The sequence below is a fragment of the Phoca vitulina genome, unplaced genomic scaffold, assembly GCF_004348235.1.
Source record: "Phoca vitulina isolate PV1807 unplaced genomic scaffold, GSC_HSeal_1.0 scaffold11, whole genome shotgun sequence".
Lineage (NCBI taxonomy): Eukaryota > Metazoa > Chordata > Mammalia > Carnivora > Phocidae > Phoca > Phoca vitulina.
In genome coordinates this window covers 32,957,003-32,982,807 of record NW_022589714.1, presented here as the reverse complement: position 1 = coordinate 32,982,807, position 25,805 = coordinate 32,957,003, and the positions used below count along the sequence as shown (strand labels likewise).

The window sequence follows — 25,805 nt, the reverse complement described above, 5'->3', positions numbered from 1 at the left end:
GTACAGTTAAAAAAAAAAAAAAAAGTTTGTAGACACTGATACAGAGAGATTGCCCTAAAAAATCCCCAAATCCAGCTTTCAAAATACCCTCCTGCTGAACACACATGAATAGAAGCTTTTGTGTATAAAAATCTCAGTAATGGTCCCCCTTTTAAAATCTACATAGAAAATGGGGGACTGTTGGCCCCCTGGTTTCTCATTATGAATTGTGAAGACTTTAGTCAGTGGCTACAATGATTCATCATTTTCCATACAGAGGTTTTTAAATGTGTATATTTATATTAATCACACTGAACAACTATCTCTCCTTTAAATGGATGTTTAGAGCCTGTAGACTCTGCGTGACCCAGGGGTGCTTATATAACTCAATGTGGGTGTCTGGGTGTAAATACGTGTTTATGATTTTTATAATATATATGTCTGTGGGTTGCATCTAACTCCTGTGTGTGTAATAATGTTTTTCTCTCTGCTGAGGCTTACTTCTCCAGCCTATTGTTTGAGACAACAGATATAAGTTGCGATGGGAGAGGAGCGTCGGATTTGGTGTGTATCCCCCATTTCCAATTATAGATGGATCATTACAGACAGCGGAGTCCTGAGAAGCCAGACATCTGCTCCTCACATGAATGCACTCACCTCCTAGAGACCAGGCTGCCATCATGCTCTGGAAGCTCGTGGAGAATGTCAAGTACGAAGATATCTATGAGGTGAGCCGACACCCCCAGATGCATCTTAGAGCTTTGCAGATAGAGAATTTGAGCTTCTTGACACCCCAACTGATATATATTTTTCAGCTATTTAGTCGTAGATTTCAGGCCGGTTTTCTCAGCTTTCTCTAACTTTTAGAAAAGCTGGCTGGGGGGAGACGTCGCGATTCGGAAAAAGAACTTTAAGGTTGAAATCTGGCTACTTTAAGTTAGGAGATTTTTTCTCTCTCTCTTTCTCTCTTTTTCTTTTATTTTTCTTTCTCTCTTCCTCGCCCCCACCCCCCCTTAAGGTTCTGATGGGAAATGTGGTGCTACTGAATGTGGGCAGAGAAAATAGAGACTGATAAAGGCAGAGGCTCTCCTCGTTTTGAGTATGGGAGAGAATTAGATTTTCAAGCCTCATTCGTAACAGACTCAGGCTTTTAATTTTTATTTTCAATAATATTTCTGAAATCAATAACAAACGGATCCAAGTAGAGGACGGAAAATTAGGAGGAGGGAAGTAGATAGAGGGCTAGATTGGTGTAGATAGAGCACAAGCCAAGGAGCCCTAGCAGATCTCTTTTTTTCTTTTTTCTTCTTTTTTCTTGTGTTTTGCTTTTTTGAGAGTCAGTGCGTCCAACCACCCCATGTTTGGGCATTTTTAACTCAATGTTCTGCCCTTGTTCAGTGCGCACTGCTCTCCAACGCTGGGGTTAGCGCAACTCTTCCTCGGGCTGGAGAAGTTGCCCGCCGCCCAGCGGGGCCGTGGCCCCGCTCGCCGCTGCCCTCCGCGGTCTGGGGCGCCGACTGATGCGGCGGCGGGGCGGCTCCGGGGCTCGCGGGCGAGGCGGGCGTCCGGGCGGGACACGCGGCGGGACGGGGAGGGGACGGCGGCGGAGGCCCGCGGAACTTCGCTCGGAGCGGAATGGCCTCGCAGACCCGGACTTAGGTGCCAGGGGAAGAGGGAATAGAAGGCTGGAGGAGACGTCGAGGGAGGGAGGACAGAAAGAAAAGCTTCGAGGAAAGGCGCGGCAGAATTAAGGCGGGGGGAAGGTCGAAGCTGGCGAGCCGGCCGACGGAGACTGGAAAGCGGAAAAGTTGGAGAGAGGAGGGAGGACGGGAAGCAAAGTCCCGGGCGAGGAGCGCGAGTAGCGCTCTATCGGTCGTACCAAACGGTCGCGGTGGGACGCCCAGAGGCTCCCCCAAACCAGTGGGGGGAGAATATGCGACCCCTCCGCTCCGGGACGACTCCGGAAAGCCCGGCAGGGAGCCGCCTTGAGGATGATGGGCCGCGCACTGAAGCGGTCGGTAAGCCCCGACTGACGCCGCGGGCCCAGGCTTACCGGGCGGACCGGGGCTCCGAGGCCCCGCCGCAGCCGGGCCGCCGCGTCCCGCAGGCAGCTCACTGACCCCAGCTCCCGCCAGCCCGGAACACTAGTTTTAGTGTGTGTGTGTGTGTGTGTGTGTGTGTGTGTGTAAGAGAGAGACAGAGGCACAGAGACGGAGAGAGAAAGAGAGATTGAGGAGATTCGTCTTTCTGCGGAATGATGATTAAGGTTTTCCTTTCCTCTTTGTGGCTGTGTATTGACTGTAACGAAGAGCCGCGCCTCCGCCTGGTGCGTTTTGTTTCGGTTCGGCCTCCTTTTCTTTCTTTAACACGCGGGATAATGGTAAAGTGGAAGTCGCTAGAACTATCCTAAAGAATGTGAGCGCCCGAAGTGGGCATGAGAACGGGTGAAGACGGGGGCACGGTGTGTAAATAGATCGGAATATACATAGAGGGATTTTAGTGGGTTCCCAAAAGTAAGCAGGATAAAACTTGTTCTTTGCTTATGAAAAGTAAACTGGCTAAATGGGAAAGGAGGGAGGGAGAGCAGAAAGGACGGAGGGAGAGAGGAAGAGGGAGGGGTGAAGTGGAAGAGGGGCAGAGAGAGGAGAAAAAATAGGAGGGAGGGGGAAGAGAGGGAGAGAAGACAGGGGAGAGGGGGAGGGTGGAGAGGAGGGAGAGGAGAGAGAATATTGCAGGTATCCCTATTTGCCTAAAATTTCTGCTCAAAAATATAGGAGAACCCGCAACCCTGTGGAAGGAACCTTTTTAAGTCGGGAAGAAGGTTGAACTTTAACAGAAATGGCAGTCAGGCCAGTTGAACGGGTTCCTGAAACATCCAAAAAGGTTTTCTGTTGCCCCTGGCTTTGCCTTTCGAAAAGGATAAGTTTAGTGTACTTGAAGATTGCATATATTTTAAATTGAGGTAAAAATCACGGATTGTATGAGCAGTATAAGGAGGGAAAGGCTACACAAGGGATGAAAAGCCCCCATCTTGCCCCTGTCCTTTAATAAGTAAGCATAATTTCCAGTATTCAGTGCAAGTCTCTAAACGTCACTGTAAACAACCAGGCCCACCGGTTTACTTTTCTCTCCCCTCCAAATGATGAGGCAACGCCTTTTTATTTTGTGTTTTAATCTGCACACAAAGCACCTAGGGCAATCAGTTCTTCCCATTAGGAAAGTCCCTCTCCAGGAACAAGGACACCTACGTTCTGTACAAGCCCCCAGTGATGCTCTCCCTCACTGCCTTGTCCAAAGGAGCAGGGGCTGCTTTACGCCTGTCCCCGGCTCAGTTAATTGAAGTTCTGCCTCTTTCCTGCTAAACTTTTTCCCCAGTCTGCCTTTGCCAGCCCCCTCGTCTGATTACATCTAGTAATTCTCCACTGAATGAACGTCATTTACAATAGTAGGGGAGCTCTGCGCTCGCTGCTGCTTCACGCTCCATTTGTCCTCCATTCTCCCTTTAAAGTACTCGTGTAATATTAATAGTCATGAATATCAATTATTATGAGGCGGTGTAGGCAAGCGGAGGGAGGAAGGGGCGCCCGAGCAGTCTGAGCCCAGCTTCGGGTGGAAGAGGACTGCATCTGGAGCCCCGAAGAGCGGCAGAAGAAAAGAGGCCAAAAAGACAGCAAGAGACCGATGAACAGCTCTGTCTGTGTGTGACAGGCATCGCCAATCTTGTTTGGGGGTGGGGGGGGATTTTTTTTTTTTTTTTTTTTTTGATGGCTTGTCCTGGAAACCCCTCAAGCTCGGCTCCTGTGTCCAGCTCGTTTCTCTGCTGGACTCCTTGATTTTTTTTTTTTTAATCATTGTTTGATTTTGAGCAGTAACCAGGCTTTTTTTTCCAGATGTTAGTCCACACCTATTCATCCATGGTGAGTTTGGATTCACGTTGTACCAGAATTGCATGCTCCCTCCTCTCACTGTCTCTCTGTCTCTCCGTCTCTGTGCGTGTGCCTCACTCTCTCTGTCTCTGTCTTCCTTTGAGCGCCTTTGGCTTGGTAATTTAGCACCGTAATTGGACGAGGCTGCAGCTGCTTCTCTCTGCATTGTGTGCTCTCCGTCTGAGCTCCATGAGTCAGCTGGGGAGGGGGGAGGCCGCAGAGAAAAACTTTTTATTTGCCATTGCAGTTTGGAAATTTAGGTGACTATTTCTCCAAAAAGAACCAGAGGGACTTTACCAAGGCATTTCCACAGAGGAGAGGGAGAAACTTAAACACTCCTCTCACACACACACCTCCCCCTTCTCCTTCCACTTAGTTTGCTACTCCAGATAGAACCAACAGTAAGTTGTCTGGGCTTTTTCTTGTTTTACCCTCCCAACCCCAGGTCCTTCATTTTCACACCCTGGAGTATAATAGCATTAGATACAGAAAAGCAACCTTAGAAATAACTCCTCAGAACCACAATTCAACTTAATTTAACGTGGGGTCAGGGTATGATTTCAAATGAGATCCATTTCAATCAAACACTATTTAAATTATTTAATTCCTCTTGGGGAGGGAGGGGTGACTGGGAACTCAGATCAGGCAGATTCCTCAGAGCTCCTGGAATTACCAGGTTTGTGTGGGGAGCTCTTGGTCAGCTGGCTGGGTTGCCACTGAAGGCCAAAGTTGGTTTTGAACAGGAGCAGCACAGCAAAAAGTATGATGTTTAATTTGTTACGCTTTGGACCTCTGAAAGATTAGGAAAAATAGTTTAAAATACCCAGAAGAGGAAATACTCTGTGTAAGCCTCCTATATTTTTAACCAAGGAATTTAGAATCTCTTCCCATACATAGTTACTTTACCCCTTTTGCCCGCTTTGCACTCCCAACACAAGGCTCAGATGTTGGTTAAGTGGGTGGTGATTCTCCCCATTTTTCCCCCAAAGCCTGGCGTTTGGAATTGCTGAAATCATGTGCCCTCTGAGTCAACTTGGGAGTATAAGTTTCAGACTCTTGCTTCCCCTGTCCTGGGAAGAATATACGGAAGCCGGGCTTCTCCATTAGTCGCTTGTATTTTTTTTTCTTTCTCTCTCTCTCTCTCTCTCTCGCTCTCGCTCTCGCTCTCGCTCTCTCTCTGTCTCTGTCACTCTGTTCCTCTCTCTCTCTCCTTCTTTCCGCTCCCAGGACCGGCACGATGGCGTCCCGAGCCACAGCTCCAGGCTCTCCCAGCTGGGCTCGGTATCCCAGGGACCTTACTCCAGCGCCCCGCCGCTGTCCCACACCCCGTCGTCAGACTTCCAGCCGCCCTACTTCCCGCCTCCCTACCAGCCGCTCCCCTACCATCAGAGCCAGGATCCCTACTCCCACGTCAACGACCCCTACTCCCTGAATCCACTGCACCAGCCCCAGCAGCATCCCTGGGGGCAACGGCAGCGGCAAGAAGTGGGTTCGGAAGCCGGCTCTCTCCTGCCCCAGCCACGGGCAGCCTTGCCCCAGCTCTCCGGCCTCGACCCCCGGAGGGACTACCACTCGGTCCGCCGGCCAGACGTGCTGCTGCATTCGGCGCACCACGGCCTGGACGCGGGCATGGGTGACAGCCTCTCGCTGCACGGCCTCGGCCATCCCGGAATGGAAGACGTCCAGGTAACCACAAACAAACAAATGAAAAGGACAATAAATAAATAAATAGTGAATGCCCTGGGAGATGGGAGGGGTGGGGGAGGGGCGGCTCTGTATCCTTTGGGGGAGGTAGTTTCCATCTTTAGAACAGGAATAGCTGGACACCACATATATAACTGTTTCTGTGTTATACATGTATGGCTCTGTAGTGGTGATTTCTGGAGGTCCATTTATGAAAGCTGGAAGCACTAGAAATGAAATCATGAAGGAGAAAAATATATGCGTGTGTTGATAGTTTAGCATCACCAGAATTAAGGCTAGATGTTTTTTGTCTTGCCTTAGCTACTTCCTATTCTCCTGCACTTTGTGCTAGCAAGCTGGGTACCCTTCCCAACCCACTCCCCATGAGTGTCCCATAGTGGGCCTGGCCTCCTGACAAGGCAGGTGAAAGACTGGGGCTGCCTAGAGTCTGGAGCTTCAGCAGAGAGGCACAATGTCCTCTTGGGCTCCAGAGGTTCCTGCTGGATGTTAAGCATGACAATGCACATGGGAAGAAAAACATGTGCTATGATTGTCCAAACCAGGTCCTACTTTGAATGTCTCATAAGCTGCTGAGCCCTTTTTCAAGATAAGTGAATTCCAGAGTCATCTCCTGAGAAATGGAATAATTGTGGGGAGAGACCCAGAAAGCCATAATTCTGCTTGGGAGTCCAAGAGCACACATACCATTTTGGAGATTGTTTTCACCTTTTGATCCATTAAATGACTGTGGAACAATATTCTCCACATCCCTCCCCAGTCCTCCCCCTCCGTTAATACTCTCCTCTCCCCAAAGCCACTATCCCAGTTAAAGAGGCATCACGTGTTTGTTTCTTAAAACAAAAGGCTCAACACACTCCCCCCACCCACTCCCTAACCCATCTGCAACCTACACAATGGAGCCTGATTTGGTTGAGAATACTTGGTTAAACTAAACAAAGAAACATCAAAGAAACGATTTCTAAAAACTGTCTGGGTGATTCTGAGCAGGTCTCCTTTTGCTCCCTAATTTAAATAGTCTGCAGAAAAGATAAATATGGTTGAAAGGTATTTGACACTTCGGTCTCATTGGCATAGTTGTGTATATTATGCATCATTTTAGACATACCTCTAAAGCAAAGAAAAATGAAATGGGGAAGAAAAAAAAAAGTACTTGAGTCCTTCTTTTTTACCTTACTTGAAAAAAAAAAGTATTTTGAACAGTTAAAATGTGGTGACAGCATCACATGCTGCCTGTGTGTAGTCTATGATGGCTTATTGTTTTAAAGGAAATTCAGTTATTTATTATGTCCAAAAATGATGGAATCACCTGATTTGTGGCTGGATTTACCTGTAGTAATAAGAATGATCGTTTTGTTGGTTTAATCAAGCTTGATTATCCCTGTCTGGAGGGATTGCTCGTTTCGGAATACCATACAAGAAGGAAATATTTAAGAGCTTTTTAAAAAAATGTACTGGGGTAATGTGTGTGTTGGGGGGGGCGTAAGTTCTGAAATTAACCTTTCTGAGTACGCTCAAAGTGCTAGATAATGAAAGTGGATCAACTCATCACCACTGCTGTTGGCAATGCCAACACACTGGCGGCGTCATCATCACCCTGCAGGCCGAGTGACTCAGTCAACTGAACCCAGGAATTCTCTCAAAAGAGGGAATAGATTTCTTTGGTTTCAGTTTAGTTTAGGTTTAGTTTAGTTTTTAAAGATATAATTGTGAGGGATTTTGAGTGTTTGGCCAAATGCAAAGGACGAGAGAACAGGACCAGTTCAGTGTGTATTGGGGAGAACAGCCTCGTCAAAGCGTCGCTCGGCTGGCTGAGTTGTTGCGTCGGAACGCGGACTGCGAGGTGCAAAGAGCCCAGAGGAGAGAAGGTGCAGGCCCCGGCCCACGCATGCTCCCCACCCACACACCTCTGCCCTGTTCCTCCCCCAGAAGCTTCGCAGCCGCTCCTCTGGCGACGTGGGGTGGCTCGCGGGACTTTATCTGGACGACCCTCAGTGCAGGGGGTTGGGGGGAGACACCCCCCCTCCCGCCTGTCCCAGGCAGCGGGGACGATCTCGGTTTCCGTGGCGATGACAGGCGTCCCAGGCCTGGGTGTGCTTGCCGCGACACGGGGCAGGTGACAAAGAAAGACCGGGGAGGAGATGTACCTAGGACCAGAGCCCCGAATGCAGAGGCTGTGCCTCATCAGCTCCATCCCGGAGGATCCACTTCCGAATTAGGGATCTGGAGCGCAAGGGGCGAGGTGAGAGGGGGGAGCTGAAGTTACGAGCCTGTCGGGATCTCGCCGTTACTTGCAGCTACGGATTGGGTTAGCTGCGCCCGAACAGTCTTTGAGAAGGGACCAGAGAGTGCCTCGGCCTGGACCTCAGTCACTTGTTCGATCTCAAGAACCTATTATGTGTTCCGGATTCCTCCCCCCTCCTTCCAGCCGCGGACCAGACAAATCCCCAGGGCGCTGCTGGGCGGGTGGGCCTCTTAGCTAGGGGTATCACCTGGCCGAGGGTTGGTATGGGGCTATGTTGGGTGACCCAGACACACAGGCGGAGGGCCACCGCCCCGACCGTGAGAGAAGAGGAGGAGAGGAGCTAATTAACCAAATGCTTCTAATATTTTTTTAAATGAAACTATAAAAGCCTGTCAATTTCTATTTCAATTTACTCACAGGGGCTATTAAACTAGCAAATCGCTGTTTGGGTTCTGGGTATGCTACATTTCACCCATTGTGTGTATGTGTGTTGGGGGGATGCAGTGTTAAAAACTCAGAAAAACAGCATCAGAATGGAGTGAGATGACACCTAGTTTGGAGTTTAGTTGTCATGAACACCTCTTCTTCCAATCTTTGCTCTCTAACCTCTCTCACCTCTACTACCCCTGAGTATAAACGTATCAGGATGTTGTCAAATCCACCACACACGCACACACACACACACACACGCGCGCGCACACACACACACACACACTCAAACACATCCTAGTGTCTTAAAGCAACCCCTGGTATCACTTTTAACTAAAGAAGTCTAGTAATTACGAGTCTGAGTTGTTTTTCTGCGCTTCCGCATGCAGTCCTAATTAAATCTTTACGATCCTCCCTGTGACGATTAAGCGCCAGCATGCTGCGTGAATATCCTGTACAAAAACCCAGCAGGCGGCCGTAATTAGATAGAAAATCAGACAAGAGCCTTCTCATTAACTACCACAACTACCCCCACGTCGCTGATGAGGCGTATATACATATTTACGTATCGACGTGAGGGTGAGGTGTGGGGGCGCCCGGGTCCTGGCCCCTGAGATCCCGGGCCTGCCCGCCCACAGACACAGGCGATTACTTTTGTCTTGAGTGGACACCTCGCATTGTAGACACGTGAGCATAGCAAGGCGTGAATCTTTGTGTGTGTGTGTGTGTGTGTGCGCGCGCGCGCGCGCGTGTGCGTGGTGGGGTCTCCTGAGGAGTTTTGAACAAGTTATATGAAGTCTTTTTTAAAGAAGCTTTTACTATTTCTTAATATGTACATGGCATGTTGCAACATGGAAAACGGTTCTTACGGAGAATAACAATTTTCCTCACCTTTCCGACAACTGAAGAGTGACTATTAAAAACGAAAAGAAACAAATTAACATGCTCCCTTCGTGATTAGATCATCTCATTTCTAATGCTGCTTGTTTGGGGTAGACAGTCTTTCCTTGTGATGAACACACGCCCTGTCTGGGGATGCATTGTGAGTGGGTGGAAGGTGCTGTGAAAACACAGCCTCACTCTCAAGCCCTTGCTCTTTACTTCTCTGTAGAGTGGGTGACAAATTGGTCCAAACTTGGGTTTCTAAGAATCAGGGAAAGCAGCAGGACATTTCAGAAAGACCTAGCATTTATTTTTCATTGGGGGGTGGAGGAAGGAATACAATGCTTTTGGACGCTCTGGGATGCACAGCCAAAACTCTGTTCTTGTGCATCCTGACAGTAAGAAACTCATCCCAACAGCTCTTTTCCCTCAGAAGTGCTGCCAACACCCAGGGTTGAAACTTTCCTTCTTTAGGATAAGACTGTGGCACAGAAGATGAATGCTCTTTGCCATTACCTAGGTGCTGACTGGGAGGATCTGAGCCTCTGTATCCGTGTGTCTGTAGTTATTACTGCCATCCTAACAGGTGCGCTTCTTGCTGGGAAGTAGCAGCAGCAGGATTGGAGGGGGGGGCGAACTGTGCAGGTTCCTCTCAGGGATTATCACACAGCAAGAAATTCATAGCACACAAGGACATGTATGGACTGCATGGGCGTGCGGTCCTGCCAGCTTGCAAACGTGTTCCTATGTGTTGCTGTTTGCATTCCATTCCAAATTGCTCAGACTTTAATTAAAATCCCATAATGTAAACTATTATGTATTTGTAAAATGACTCTAGGGTTAAGATGCTCTGGGATAAAATTGAAAACAGAAATTATTCTTTCTAATATTGGTGAAAATCTTTCAGCTATTGCCAAATTTTCACAATTCATAAGAGCAAATAATATAAAACTTTATATGTCTGTGTAACATCTATGTTTAATATAATAACTAAACCAATACTGCATCCCAGATGTCTCTCACAGTTTCCTTTTTCCTCTGCTTCCATTGGAAGAATTTATAATTTGGGTGAATTTCATTTCTATGTTGATTTGGAGGTAATAATGATAATAATAAAACCTCCCTTTGTGAATTAATATAAATGGAAATAACAGAAACTCCAGTTTGGAATGACATGATTTATGTGTGCAATTCTTTAATATCCAGTCAATTTGAATAGTGATGTTTTTATATTCACAGTCAGTTGAAGATGCCAATAACAGCGGCATGAATCTATTGGACCAGTCTGTCATAAAAAAAGGTATGGATTATTCCTCCCAAAAGTAAGCAAAGTTTTCCTGTGCAGTCATGTCTTTATGAATTTTCACTTTGGGGGAATTAGTTATTTTATAAGACAGAAATGTTTGTTCACAATCATAGGACAGGGGCTGTCTAGATGAAAAAGGCATGTCGGGAAGAAGGAAATTTGGGGGTGGGGGTAACCAAAGGCAGAAACCCAGATAAGAGACAGAGGGACAGAGACTATTGACATTTTTCTCATGGTACATTTGGTAGCAATTCTAGATATATCTTAAATAATTGAACTACCATCATGTATGAAACTGACTAGGAAACACTGCTTTCAAAAATGTGCTATAATTATTTCATTGATAACTGGAGTTTGCTGAGCTAAACCCTATGTTGTTGAGATAGTTCCTCTTCTTGTTTTTGCATTTGATTTGTGTGTGTGTGGTAATTCTGTTTCCAGTTCTCTGTGTTTTATGAGTTGTTTCTTATTTTTTTAAAAATTGTGCCAAATGTGTTGCTAAATATGCACATCCTAAGAAGTTGAGACAGCCTATGCACATTTCTAAATCTTTCTACATATGCGTTCATGATTTAGTGTGACTGTGGAATCACCCCATACTGTTAAAGGGCATGTGATATTAACAAATGTTTGCAGTCTCTTGTACAGCTGTAAGCAAAATAATTAACTAATTAAACTAATTAAATGTAATTACAATAACTCATTTCGGGCGTATTGCAGCTGCTTAATTTTTTCCCCCTCTCTTCTGACAGTCACTGAGAGAATAACTAGCGATTAGTGTGGCTGCCGAAAGGCCCGAATGTCACTCACGTGCCACCAATTTAGGAGCTTGAATGTGTAAACAGTGCAATCTTTAATTATCGCAAGAACTGGTATTTGGAGATACAATTTTAACTACTGTAACCCTTTCTTATCGATTCTGGAAAAGGCCCGTCCTTATATTTGGTGTCAACAACCCCTAGCTTCAGTCATTTATGATTAATTTGAGCCACATGACACTCAAAAACAATTAAGGAAAAAGCACTTTGGAAAGTAACCCAAAGTCAAGCCATTACAGTAGGAGGGTCGTGAAATCAGAATTCCAAACAGGGTGAGGTATTCTAAATTATCTTCTTTTACAGAGACAGAAAAAGTGGCTTTAAGAGGTGGAGGATGGGAGGAGGGGAGCTGTACTTGGAATAATGCCATTTGGCTTTGGAATGTAATATCTTGAAGAAGAATAGTAAGATTTGGGGCAAAACTCTTTATTCTAAGTGTTGTTCCAAACATCCCTCCCTCTATTCTTTAGATAGTATCATTTCAGTTTTTAATGCCAGCTTTTGGGTTTGCTCGGACATCCAGGCTTGGTGCTTAGATTCGCAACTGTCCTGACAGCTCACTTTCACCATTTCCTCTGGGGTCTTCTCTTTTGGTTAATTGCTGGTTGATGGGGGTGAGTAGGGGAGGGTGGGGAGGCACTGCTCCATTGGCTTTTTTGTTTCAGCTCCCCCTCCCTTTTCAGGGAAGGCTAGAACCCCTTATCTCAGGGCTCTGTATCCTAGAAACAACATTTGGGCTGTCAGTGGGGCATACCCAACAGATGACCAATCAGAAATATTATTAATAGGTAGGCAAATAAAAATATTTGGAACTTAGCTTGCTTAACAAAGCAGAGCTGAAAATATTCTTAGATATGGGATGCTTTGGTTTCAGGGCTTGTATATGTTTGTCAGCAAAAGGTGATTATCTATGTAGAAGGGTATCTCCAGTAATAAGAAAAGGAGAATATGGACTAAAGTTGCTGGTTCTGTTTTGAAAACACGGAGTACTTTTTCTGGCTCTGAAAGCTTTTTTTTTAAATTGTGCAGCTTTAAATAACTAAGTGGCACCCCAGTCACTTTATTGATTTAGGGGATAAGGTATGAATATGAAGTTTTAGGTTAACTCCATTATTTAGTCTTTTAGGTATTTGCTTTATTACATGAAGAAAAGATCCTAATATATGTTTATCTTTAGAGAGTCATGGGCAAAATAGGAATAAGTGGTTGATTTACTGTTATAGATAACTATGAACCACTTAAGGCTATGGATTCACTTGCTCCTTCCTGGCCCTCTTTGTCCCCTCCCCTCCCCTTATAAGGGATATCTCCCAGAGATTAATTTCATAAAAAAGGAGGTGAGAAAGTTTCTGAACTAAATTTTCTAAATTTCAACAACTGGCAAGGAACTTGGTTGCTTAATTTATTTTCTAATGGGCTTTTAGAGAGATTTTTATAATTTTTATTTTTTGTAGAAAGATTTAAAAAGTCTACCTCATTAATAAAAAATTGTAGCCACTGATCCAGGTTCGCATGTCTCTGCCATTACGTATACTGAAGCCAGAAGACTTGGGCATAAAAGATATATGTCTCTATGTCTCTCACTCTAATTATGGAAGGACTCTCTCCTAAAATTTAACCAGTCCAATTTTTCACCCGTGTTGATATCACCCCATAGATTATAGGCTAGCTCTCTTGTTATGTTTGCTATCTGGGCTTAGCTGACATTTCTGAAGTAATTTAGTTAAGAGGAAATGAGTTGTTCCCAGTAGAGAGAGCAAACGAGTGGAGTGAAGGTAGCCAGCGTGATAAATGGCTCTTTCATTTGAAGATCTCCAGAGCTCGTTTACGGCTAATTTTCTGTATTGGCCCCCTTTGAGCTATTAATGCAATCGGCAGGGACCGTGGCCCCTCTCCTCTTAGCTGCCCCATTAGAGCTCCCATTAAGATGCTGAGTCTCAACTCCAAGGCAGGAGTGGAGGGAGTAATGAAAGGTGCTTTTTAAACTCTCCTAATCTAAACCGGCAGAGGGTGGTTAATACGATTTGAAGGGGGCTGGTCAATGAGCAATCAATAAAGTAATAATGAGAAGGATTCGGTACATTAACAGTCTAAAAATCCAACGAGACATTAAAAAATCATTCTTAACTCTTGGTTCCATTAAGATTAGGAATCTGGGCTGGGGAGGGGGTGGGTTGGTGCCCAACTAATATAAATGATCACTGCTAACATCCTATAGCCTAACTAAAAGAAGGCTCACCTAGGCTTTAAGAAAAAGTTTTTGGTGCAATCAGAAGCTAATATGCAATGGGTCTGACACCTTAGAGAGCAGAAAATATGCTGGGATTTCTTGGAAAGGCTAGCGTGGCTGGAGTCCAAGGTTCAAATGTGACTGTGGGGCATTTTCATTGGTCTTAGGGATATCCTGTTTGGTTAGTTTCAGTTCAACCTCAGTTCTCTCCCACTTTTTTTCCCGTTAGTTCTGGCCCCTTCCCCATATAAACACTTTGATTAGTGTGGATTTTCTTTGGGGCAGGGGGGCTATGAAGAAATTGCCAATTTCAATTACAATGTTGGGATTCTTCCTTCTGACCTAGAAGGTAAAAAGCACCAAGAGTATGTCAGAGCCTCTGAAAGGGTATGAGTTTTCCCTCAAAAGAAGAGGTTCACATTTCCAGGGCTGACTTGGATCCCAACAGGTATTTATTCAACTCAAGACTCTGAGATACATTCCAGCCACCCAGGGAGTAATCAGAGTTCACAGAATTTCAAAGTTGGAAAGGTTAGACACTCTTCTCCAACTCCCACCCCCACTCCCAGTGAAAAAATTGAGACAGAGAGAAGATAAATGACTTGCTCAAGGTCCTACACACAGAGTAAGTGATGGGACCCAATTCAGTTTCCAGACTCTTAGACTTTGCCCCTAAAGGATACTAACCCTGGATGTTTGTAGTTCTTTATATTCCAGATTTCTTTGTGAGAATCCTTTTATTTTTCTTTCCAGGATTTTGGTGCTCACATTTATAGATGTGCTATATATCCATGGGAAATAATATTTAGCCCTCAGGTAGATGAGAAACAATGCAAGTATAAAGGAAGGGGGTGCTCTGCTGGTGAGAAGTAGTTATTTCAAGCACTGTTCAACCTCTTGGTGGCTTCCTGGTGTAGGTTACATATTTAAGTCTGAGTATCTTTCAGAGGGACTTACCCTTGAATCTATTAAATGGGTTCATTTCTTCCCTTCTTCCCCACCAGCAGATCAGAGCCACAGAGGGTCTGTTTGCAGTCAAACACAAAGATAGCAAGGCTCCAATTTTATACTTAAGTTTAAAGAATACAGATTAAGAGCTAGTCTATTAACACATTGGCTCTCTGTAGTCCACTAATGAATATTTTCCCTAATCAGTCTTTCTTCCTCTCTCTTAAATAAAACTCCAGTCACTGTAATGAAATATTATCGGTTTTAACCCTTTTTTTCTTCTCCCCGATATAATGCAAGAAAAAAAAGAGGGGAGCAAGGTTTGTGGATGTTACATCCAGAAGTTGGTCATGATATGCAACTGAGAACCGAATAGGAAAAAAAAAAAAAAACGGTTTTAATGTATGCACAGAAAATTGTAAACATGTAAAGAACTGAAAGCTTCACGCTGAGTTTTGCTATGCTCCATTTCCTTACCATTTCCTGCTGTCGCTTTAAACCTATCTTAGTCATCTCTGGGTTCCATGAGCAGGAACAGTGTGCTCATAATTACTAACAAATCAACCGGGCCCTGTTGCTCTCTGGGTTTATTGATAAGCTGGAGGAAAGCAGAAGGGAAAAGACAAAGAGAATAAAATATGGGGTTAATCAGCTGAGCTAAGCAGGTGTGAGAGTGGAGGGGAAGGTAGATAACAGTGCGAGGGATTTTAAGGAAAGTTAGGACAAGAAATGGGTAGGGTCTAGTCTAAGATACCAGGTCTAAGGCCAGAGTAGGAGAGGGTTAGAACCTGAAGATGAGAGAGTAGATGGTAGGAATACGATTTATACTTAAATTAAGAAAATGGAAATATAACCTGAAGCATGTCTGCTCAAATAGTTTGCATCTTTGTGGGGAAAACAACAACAACAAAAGAAGACAGCAGTGTGCTGACAGAAGCTAACTGGATTGGTGATATTTAGGTGATAATGCATTTGCGGAAAGGTACAGCCCAGGGAGGGAACAATATACATTCCCCATAGGAAATGGCTCTTGTCAGGTAAATCAAGCAATTAACAATAGTGAGATTAGAGGGCAGGTTATAAAGTGTCTCTAAAGGCCTGGCTTTTCAAGAGATTTGGCAACTGGGACTCTGAGAAGCAGATAAATTACAATCCTAAGGAGATATTTGGTTGTCCGATATGGGAAATAGGAACTGAACTTACTATTTTCAGCTTAGTGAGGATTTTTATTGTTAAAATATTCTTTCTCAAGAATATTTAATAGTATAAAATATAAAATATTAAATATAAAAACATTGCTGAGCGTTGAAGATGAGATTTTTGTGTAGTTTATTTCTATAGTTCTTCCCATGTTAAAATTACAAAAGGCCATCATCTATATTTTGGGGAAAAGTTTCTCCTGGGTTATCTGATGCTAATTCCCATGATCATAAATTATTTGCTTAGAGTTCTTGAATATGAATATGAATCTGAAATATGAAATATGAAAATATGAAAATTGAGAGTATTGCGAAGAATAAGACAGATCAAAATAGATGTGGATGTTGTGTAAGAGAATTAAATGATTTGTTCCCACCCAAATCACTGTCTTTTAAATAACTTTAACTCCACATTTTACTCAAATTTAATTAATACTCACACTTGGACTTTTCATTGGTTCACTCTCAAATGGGAAGCAGCTTCACTGATAATATGATGAGGGGAATCAGAAAGAAGCCAGCACCTCTGTAGCCCCCCCCCCACCACCACAGCAGTGCAGAAGATCCATTCTGTTACCCAACATCGTTCACCTGCCCTGAGACAAGGCTTTGCACTCTGTAGACAGATCCAGAAATACTAAAATGTCTACTAAGGAGTAGCAAAAGGGACTGTTCCAGGACCCCCATCCATTCTCCTAGGAAAATCCTTTTCCACAAGGTGTTTGTAAAGGGCCAAATGCAATTCCTAATAAGTAAGAAATTTGGGACCTACCTGGGTTTCAGCAGTCTCTAAACAATCATGGAGGTCTGAATGCCAGAATCCGTAGTGGAGGGAATAAGCTGTTAAAAAATACTCAGTGTAGATTGGTCTGTTCTATGCAAGAGAGGTTATGCAACTTGTCTGACATATAAGTGTTCTAGGCTCTAGACGGTGGAAAGAGCATATCTTTCCCCTACCAGGATTATAGGATGAGACATTGTTGTTTATTAAAGAACAGGAATGGAAACCTCCTTTTTCATGCCAGATGCATGTTTCAATAAATCCCCTGGACTGGTGATCAACAAATACCGTTTGAAGATTTGCGAGTTTCATATCCCACTGGAAGAAGCTAAGGTGTAAGGCAAGTCAGGAGAAGTCACCTGCCCTGTGGCTTCTAGAGCCTGCAGAAATTCAGCAGTGTAGAACTCCAAGGGAGTAAGACTGCCAGCGAATTGGGAGGTTGACCATTCATTGTTCCTCATTCCCAGCCTTCTGGTTCTACTGAGCCCCGCCTCTTCCTGAGGTGCAGATGACACTGAAACACAATTAAACAGAAATACAGGCTGGTGAGACTGAATGCGCCTGGGTAGCAGTGGCAACCAGCTGTCAGCTCTTATTAACTTCTGCATAAAACATACCTTGAGTGCGGTTTGTTATCAATTACTTGCCGAAATGAAACAACTGGGGCAAGGCAAGACCTCCGCTCACATGAATTAGAGTGATTGGTTGATTGATCAGGGCACCTGTTGTAAATCATAACTGCTCCAAACAATCACCAGCCGGTGCTTTAGTTAATTTGTAAACAAAATTCATGTCACCGTGGAATTGCTTTCACTGGAGAGGAGCATTTGGGTTCATTTCTAAATGAATGTGTTGTTATGATGTAGGAAAGAATGAGATCCACTTTAGAGAAATGAGCAGCTCTTTTGAGCCCAAGTTTAATGGTATTACTTGGCTGTTCTTGAGCACAGTGTCTCTGATAGGGCCCACTCTCCAGTGCTCTCCAGTGATGACCACAGATTTGGGTCCAATAGGAAAGGAGGGAGGGGTTCCCATAAAGAACACTGGTATTACCATTTTATATCATTGATAGTATAATCACTCTCAGGCTTCAGCACCAAATGTGATTATTACCTCAGGAGACGGATGAGGAATCTAAGATTCAGACAGGCTCCCTGAGATGTCTCAGGTCACAACCTAGCACACGATGGAATAGGATTTGCTGGGTTTCACAACACAATCCAAACTCTAGGCTGCGTGTTTTCTTGATTTGTATAGCGAGCGGGGCTGTGGCAAGCGACACTCATAGGTCTACACACATGGGGTAAGTTTCCAGAGGAGTGATGGCTTTTCCATTTGTTTGTACACAGTGCTCTGAACGCACCGCAGCCCCACTGGAACAAACACTTCCTCCTCCAGCTTTCCACTTGGCGCCTGTCCTGTGGCCTCGCCCCTGCGCACGCACCGACACATTCTATCAGCCGGTCACCAGGATCGAAACCCGGTCACCTTTATGGCATATTTTTTTTCTCTCTAGTTCCGGTTCCTCCCAAATCTGTGACTTCTCTGATGATGAATAAAGATGGCTTCCTGGGAGGCATGTCCGTCAACACCGGCGAGGTATTTTGCTCGGTCCCGGGCCGTTTGTCTCTGCTCAGTTCAACTTCAAAGTACAAAGTAACTGTGGGGGAAGTTCAGAGACGGCTTTCGCCCCCCGAATGCCTCAATGCGTCTCTCCTCGGCGGCGTCCTCAGAAGGTAAAACCCCCAAACCGGTTATTACGGGGTGAAGGAAGAGGGCTCTCCCGGAAACCTACAGATAGCCGGACGCAGTTGCCAAGCAACCGGGCGTCCAGCGCGCGGCCCCCGCGCTGCGCGTGCGGAGAGCCACGGCCGCCACGTGCTGGGGGCCGCGCGCGCAGGCGCCGCCGCCCTGGGACCCACGCGCCGCAAGCACGCGCCGCCTCGCTCTCCCGCCGTTGTCGGCGCTGGGAACCTCCCTCTCTCCCTGCCCTGTGCCTGGCGCCTGGCTCCCTCCTGTCCCCGGGACACTTCGAGGGCATTCTCTAGCCTGAGTGAAACTCAGAGCCTACACACACTTACCTAAAACAGACGTTTCATGGAGTAACCTGCTTTGTGCCAGTAACGTACTGTAACATTTCTCTGTTTTGTTTTAAAATATGCTTGGCGGACGACTAAATTGGTCACTACCTACCAAGGCATTGTGCCCTGCAGTTTGAAAAAATGCCGTGCTAGACTTGCGACCTCCTGTCTTCAGTAAGAACACCACCAATAATAGCAATGGAATAGTAATAGTTATTTTGGGGGGGCATTCAAGTGCTCCATAATATGGGGAGAAGACATTCCATAGACTTCCTTGTGGAAAATGGGGGAAGAGATGGCTTTTATCTTCAGATTTAAAGCCTTCACCCAGAATCTCTGCCAATGCCTGGACAAAGGACACTTTGGTAGTGTCTCTGATATGAAGGTGACACTGTAGGGGATGAATTTTTCAAGTTAGCCTCTTTGGGGAGTTGAAAGTCCCTTTCTTTCCTAAAAGTGGCTGTGTGAACAGTACAAGAGAGGTCAGAGTAACTGTTTTGTTTTTTCTTGTATTTTTGCCCAGCATTTAGCACATACAGGGAAAGTCTGGGGAGGAGGTAAGGGTGTGACTCATGGATTTTTCTCACTTCGAATCCTCTTGCTCTGCTCTCCTGAAGTGAGTCCTTTGAGCCCCGGAGTGTGGAAGTTTCTTTCAATCACCCCTGGGCATTGAGCGTGTGTGTATAAAACTTGCTATGAGATTAAGTGAGATAATCAATATACAGTGCTTATCGCATAACTAAACTCCCTAAAGTGTTAGTTTAACTGTTATTGCGATTACCATCATCATGCTGGTTTCATGTTTCAGTCTTCCTTCCCCTTTTAACCCAACTCCATTTTATAGTGACTCTTGACCCCTTCCTTCCTCGAAAACCCCACCTGTTTCAGCTAGTTAGTGCCTTCTCTCTGAACCACCCAGTTCTTTCCCTCTTTTCAGCAAGGTTGTGCTTGCCCAGTTTCTGTTCACCTAACTGGCTCCATTACAAGGAAAGAGCTTCTGTGTTGCATGTGCAACTTCTACCTTTTCTGGACCCACAACCTACACCCTAATTATTCCCATCTGGTATCATTTTTTTTCTCACGAGATTAAAAAAAAGACTCACTTTTTTTTAATGCTCTGTATTGCAGAAATTAAGCAAACCTCAGCAAACTATCAGCAAATAACCAAAAGGAAAGGGGGAAAATGTGCTAACCTCAAGTTAAAACCTCTTCAAGCTCCACTGGGCTTTAGATTGCTAAGTCTAAACTTTGTTTCAGGAACACTCTGAGGTTAATCAGAATGTTAATTCTTGCAATTTCAGAGCCAAATCGAAAAATGGGGGGAGATCTTTGCGAGAAAGGCTAGAAAAAATCGGTTTGAATTTACCCGCGGGCAGGCGCAAAGCTGCAAATGTCACGTTACTCACCTCCCTGGTGGAAGGTAAGCAAGACGTGTGGCTATTTCACGAAGTTTAACTGTTGGCTGAAGGCTGACATTTTACACGTTTCATGATTAACTGGAAATCACTGCGATTGTTGTGCCCTTATGAGTTGGATGTCAAGCGGCTGCCTGAGAGAAGTTCAAAGGTCCTTTTACTTAGAGGGAGCTGGCAATTGTAGAGAGGCCAAGGGACGTGTGCGAAGGTCCCTAAGCTCTGAAGAGTGCTCAGGTCCAGACTCTAAGGCAGTGCAGGGGTCACTTCTGCCACCAGTTACAGGACAGAGTGCATGAAACACCCTCTGTTTGAACTCTTGCAAGAGTAACCCTGGAAGCAGCAATCCATTCTATACCCCTCTCCTTCCCAGGTTCTACCTCTGTAGTAGAAAACACATTGTCAGTTTATGAAACTATTATTGCATTCATGACCCCTGTGGTTATTTTAAAACTCATGCCACTCCCAGGGTCCTATCTCCTGCTGGTTACCTGGGACTTATTATGAATGAAATATGGCTTAGTGAAGCCAATGAGGCCTAGGAGAAAATGGAGTCAAGGGTAGGGTGAGGAAACAAGGAGGGGAGTCACGTATGATCTTCAGTGTAGATCCATCAATTGTGAATTAAAGGCCCATAATTATAACAAGCACATTCTAATTTACTCATCATTTTGGGGTTGGGGGATGATATTTATGGTATGTAATAAACAGGATCTTCTACACAGTTGAGAACAAGAGGATCTGCAGTTAATTTGCAGGATGGGGAAGGGATAGGAAATACATCCAGATGGTCCTAATGAAGGAAGTTGTAGAATTTTCTCTAGAGTCTAACATGTTGGTCTTGGTTTTTTCTTTTATTTTTATGGATGTGATATTATGACACTCCTGTGGGGAATTGGTTTTTGGAGGAGATCTTAGAATATGCAAGGAGCAACCATAAAGTCATCACATTTATAGGCTTTGCACTTTGCCATCTTCAAGGCAAAGTTGCCTGGCCCAAACTTACCCTCCAGGGGCAGCAGTCACCAAATTTCCTGAGCACGCTTATTAGCAGTTGACTCTCAGCTGGGGTGGGGGTGGGTTACTTTTTGCCCATCAGAGAATTGCTAATATCACCATCCTTATTTTGTAAAAGCAGTCAAGGTAATCTCTATCCAAGACGTGAAATTGGGTGGAGAAAGGACAAAACAGGGAAACTACTGAAATTCCAATATTCGTTTAGCAGTTTTCAGTTTTATGGATCTGGATCACTGTAAGCATCATGCCTGAAGTCTTTTGTTGTTACTATAATAATGATGATTAAAAGTAAGTCATGCTCCTTAAAAATAACGTAGCTATGGGACAATTCAACATGTCTCTTTTTCATGTTCGGTATCTTCCCTTGAACACCCAAGGCTGTGCATTAAAGGGTAATAATGCTTTATTTGAAAGGGGCTTCCACATAAGCTGAGGAATCTCTCAGATGTCCAGGTTTTCTATAGCTGCTGTGTCATCTTGTGCAGTAGAAAGTCCTTAAGTAGGAAGATGATGACAGGAACCTCTGAGGAGAAACCTGAAACCTATCAGGAACCGACAAAGAATAAATATTTCATTGCTGGACAGAAACACTCATTCCATATGTTATTACATATGTTCTTTAATATGTGTGGACATGTACACACATGGAATTATGTTTGTATATATTAGTTATTAATAAGAGGTTTTTTCCTAGTGCAGTTATAGGAAGATACAAAAGATAATACAAAAGATAGAAATACTTTTAAATTTTACTTAAAGCAGGTGTAACAGGTGCTTTTAAAAGGGGGAGGGAAATCTGGCTTGAATATCCAGCCAACTGTCTAGGTGCAATTGTAAGGTGGCTCCTGAACACATCTGCCCATCTTTCCCTTAAGAGAAAGCATGGGATGTAGGAGGCCTGAAGCTATTCAGAGGATGCCTAGCTAGGACTTGGCTAAAAGGATCATCAGGGAGAGGCTGGAAAGAGCAGCAGGGGCAAAATTTCTTCCATCAACTTTATGGCCTGAGAATCATTTTTTTTTTGGGCATCAGTCTCACCTTTGCTTTTGCCCCCAACAGCTGGCCTCTTCTGTAAATAACAACAGTTGACCAGGAAGGATCTCTTGTCCTGGGATGATTCGGGACTAGGTGCTGACTATTACCTCTGCTGCTGTCTTTTCAGGAGAAGCTGTTCACTTAGCTCGGGATTTTGGGTATATTTGTGAAACGGAGTTTCCTGCTAAAGCGGTTTCTGAGTATTTGAACCGGCAGCACACCGACCCCAGTGACCTGCACTCCCGAAAGAATATGCTGCTGGCTACCAAGTGAGTGTCCCAGACCCTCAGCCCTCCTCCCTGACTCCCACCTTGCTGTGTCACCTCATCACCTCGCTTGGGGAGGCGGTGTTGGGGAGCTGGGGAGCGGCAATGCAGACCTCATTTGTGGAGCAGGGAAGCAGCTCAGTGGTCAAAGTAGCTTTTGCAGCCTGTGGATTGCTGGCTAGGAGCCCTCCCGGCTCCACCCTGCTGCCCCTCTCTCTCTCACCCCCCTCCCCACCCAAGTTGATTATGGGCTATGGGTTTCTCTTGGTCTTCTCTATTACCAAGTTTCTGGGGGAGAATGGCTTTATTAATATGAATCCAGGCTTTTTACAGTTCTTATCGTCTTCTTCTGGGTTGGTCCTTGTTCCAGTTCTTCCCTGGGTCCCTAGGTGCACATTTCTGCCCGGTTTCACATCTCCCTGTCATATCCACGCTCGGGGTGTCTATATGTCACCCACGTGTACCCATCTCTACCCGCAGCTCTAATTATTCTCTTTCCTACGTTGCTGTTTGGCATCTTCCACTGATGTAAAATTTACTACAACTCCAGAGGGGAAAATAGTAAATCTCTGGCTAAATTTAGGTCTAGAGCTCATTTGAACTTTTACAGTAGGTTTTCTATTTATTTGATTTACTCCTGTCTTTGGCTTCGGTGTCATATTGTTGGTGGTTTATGGCCGGCTCAGGCCTGCAGTGGGCGGCGCTGCGTGCACCCGCACGTTTCTCTCGCAGGCTCGGCCCAAACAGCGGCGCTCATTTATTTAGTGCTGGAGGACGCGGTTTGTTCCGTTGACAGCGTAATTTAAAGAAATATATGGAAGGCTGAAAAATCATTTGCTCAAATTTGTCCAGATGTTTTTGAGACGTGATTGGAATTTGATTGCCCCTTTCCGCAGGGTCAAAAAATATTAACGTCCCAGAACTTTAATTGCTTACAGACCCTGCTTTGGGCTTTGAAGATTTAGAATGTTTGACTCTAAGCATTTGTTCTCCCCAGTTCAGAATTTCCTTTTTGGCACTTTGGTAATGAGTACAAACTTAAGAAAAGACTTTAACCATCTCTTCCAATGATCAAAACCTGGCACCCATCCTGGTTATGGAAGGTTTCCTTCTGATCCACCAACTAGCAACATAATAGATCTATTGCCCTCCTGCCCCTTGCCTCACTGTCTGGTTGTGGCGGACCTGTCGGTGCTTTATAAAAGAGTAAATGTACTTTGGGGAAAAAATAAAACTAAAGTGCATAAATTAGGTAATAGGAGTCCACAAATGCTATCATTTCCCTAAGGAATGCTTGTAACTTCCCCCACCCCATCACCTCTTGAAACCCTGTGACTTCACTTAGGACACCACTTCTTAACCTGGGGTGAGTATCAGAATCATCTGGGGAGCTTTTCCAAGATATTTATTTGTGGACCTAGTCCCAAGCTCCCTGAATTGGAATCGTGGGGGCAGAGGCATGGATGTGTGCATTTGAGCCTCACAGGTGATTCCGAGGTACCCCTGGCCTAAGAACTGCCCTATTTAGATAGAACCGTTACCTGTTTCTTCCTAGTTGTAAGAATGCATGTGTGCATTTCGAGTGGAGAAACCAATAGAGGGGAGGGTAGAGAGAGGATACCTGTTAGGATTCTCTACCCACCAGCCTTAAAACCAAAACCCTTTCACCTGCTGCAGATGGGGGTGGGGGAGGTAATTCTCTGTCTTGTTCAGGCATTACTCTTCCTGAGAGTAATCCCCCTGGCAAAGGATGCCCCAGGGTCACTCATTTGGGCCTCTAGGTAACTGCCTTGTTTACCTGTTGTCCAGGCCCCACGTGTCGCCAAGTGTCAGGGCGGGGGGGGGGGGGGTGCGGGTGCTGAGACTGGACTTCTGTAGTTTTTCTTTCTCACCACCCCCGCCCCCACCAGTGGAAGCAGTCTGCCAGTCTGTGAAAGGCTATGGCCTTTGGGATGCCATTCCTCTGACTGGTAGCCGAGCCAAGCCATTGGACCTTCCGGGCTAAAACCCTCCTATATTAACCCTCTTGTCCTCCTCCTATATTAAAAATTTCTCAAATAAGCTCAATTCGTAGTTAGGCGCGTAGGATTTCTAAGGCTGAGAGATTCCTCTAAATTGTAGTTGCCTTGAGGAAATAAAAACCTTCAACAAATAAAAAATCTACCCTCCCCAGTGTCTTAACCATCTACCTGTAGGTTTTATTTAAACAATGTAGGAATCCTTTTATATTGACAACAATCCTGTGGTACAAAGATTTTCAGTAGCCTGTGCTTAAAAGAAAGGGGGAAAAGGGGAAAATATACCTTCCTTCCCAAATACTGCAGGTAAACAGATTTTTGCTTTAAATGGAATCAGCATTCTCTCCTGGAATAAACAGTTGCTTGCCCTGGGCCATGCAAGTCTCCCGCAATCTGCTTCTGTGCCAGGGACAGGCTTGTGGCTCAGGGGCCTAAATCTTTCAGGGCTTTTTGAGCCTGATCACCAAGAGGTTAGAGAGGCAGAGGAGAGAAGGGGGAAGGGGTTTTTACAAAAACTGCCAGGTAAGAGCGAAACATTACTGAATATTCAAAACCCAACGCTAAAGCCTAGCCGATTTCCCAAGCAGAGTTTAAGCGGCCCTGGAATGAAGGGGGGGTGGGGGGGGGAACACTGGATTTGAGAAAAAAGGCAAGGCTTTGGGATAGAAGGGGTGCCTAACTTCCCCACCCCCTGCTTTCCTTCTAGTCCCAGCTGCTCCAGAAGGGAGAGCTCTGGGAAGGGAATCAGAGCGGAATCGTCCACATTAGCCTTGCTCCCCGGCTCTATGGTGACCGGGCGCCTCTGGGCTTGTGTGAGCGTCTCCTTTCTAATGCCAGTGACAACGACACTGAGGGTGATTTTTTTTATTCCTCTCCCGCCTCTTTGCAGGCAACTCTGTAAAGAATTTACGGATCTGCTGGCGCAGGACCGGACGCCAATCGGGAACAGCAGGCCTAGCCCCATCCTGGAGCCGGGGATCCAGAGCTGCCTCACGCACTTCAGCCTCATCACGCACGGCTTCGGCGCCCCGGCCATTTGCGCTGCGCTCACGGCCCTGCAGAACTATCTCACCGAGGCACTCAAAGGCATGGACAAGATGTTCTTGAACAACACCACCACTAACAGGCACACGTCTGGGGAAGGCCCAGGTAGTAAAACTGGCGACAAGGAGGAGAAACACAGGAAATGAAAAAGTAAAAAAAAAAAAAAAAAAAAGAAAGAAAAATGTTTTAAATACAAAAGGAAAACAGAAAAAATTTAATTTTAGCTTTAAAATGTTGGATTGGCTTTGGAAGAATTATATTAGGTAGAATACACATACAATCAAATTTAAAAAAAAAAGAGCTAAATAACTTTTAAAAAAACTGAGGCGTACAACGGAGCAACAATATCGGTTCTCAGTGTCTATTTCAAGATACACTTGGAGACAAACGTCCGGATTTTCCACTTCGGTTCTTTCGAGCTTAGTAATACTGATAATAAAAGAAAACCATGATTTTCCCCCTTTGGAAAATAAACGTAAGACTAAACA

At 45.1% G+C, this 25,805-nt stretch overlaps 1 protein-coding gene across 2 annotated transcripts; it reads left to right on the top strand.

Annotated features, from left to right (window-relative positions):
• Nucleotides 1–302: 302 nt before the first annotated feature.
• Nucleotides 303–25,805, top strand: TFAP2B (transcription factor AP-2 beta). 2 transcript variants are annotated; one of them, XM_032410151.1, is made up of 8 exons: nucleotides 303–370; nucleotides 571–707; nucleotides 5,133–5,591; nucleotides 10,402–10,462; nucleotides 17,961–18,180; nucleotides 19,827–19,945; nucleotides 22,117–22,258; nucleotides 25,163–25,805. In XM_032410151.1, the coding sequence occupies exons 2-8, from the start codon at nucleotides 627–629 to the stop codon at nucleotides 25,461–25,463; spliced, it is 1,383 nt and encodes a 460-aa protein (XP_032266042.1). In that variant the 5' UTR covers nucleotides 303–370; nucleotides 571–626; the 3' UTR covers nucleotides 25,464–25,805. The 2 variants fall into 2 exon arrangements, with proteins under 2 accessions (XP_032266042.1, XP_032266043.1); XM_032410152.1 differs by lacking the exons at nucleotides 303–370; nucleotides 571–707 and adding an exon at nucleotides 3,870–3,896 and having other exon boundaries at nucleotides 25,163–25,463.

Excerpts from the sequence above, each read along its gene's own strand:
- TFAP2B (XM_032410151.1), top strand. The coding sequence starts at position 627 with ATGCACTCACCTCCTAGAGACCAGGCTGCCATCATGCTCTGGAAGCTC. Across the intron at positions 18,181-19,826 it reads CTCGGCGGCGTCCTCAGAAG|AGCCAAATCGAAAAATGGGG; the intron begins GTAAAACCCCCA and ends TTGCAATTTCAG. Across the intron at positions 19,946-22,116 it reads ACTCACCTCCCTGGTGGAAG|GAGAAGCTGTTCACTTAGCT; the intron begins GTAAGCAAGACG and ends CTGTCTTTTCAG.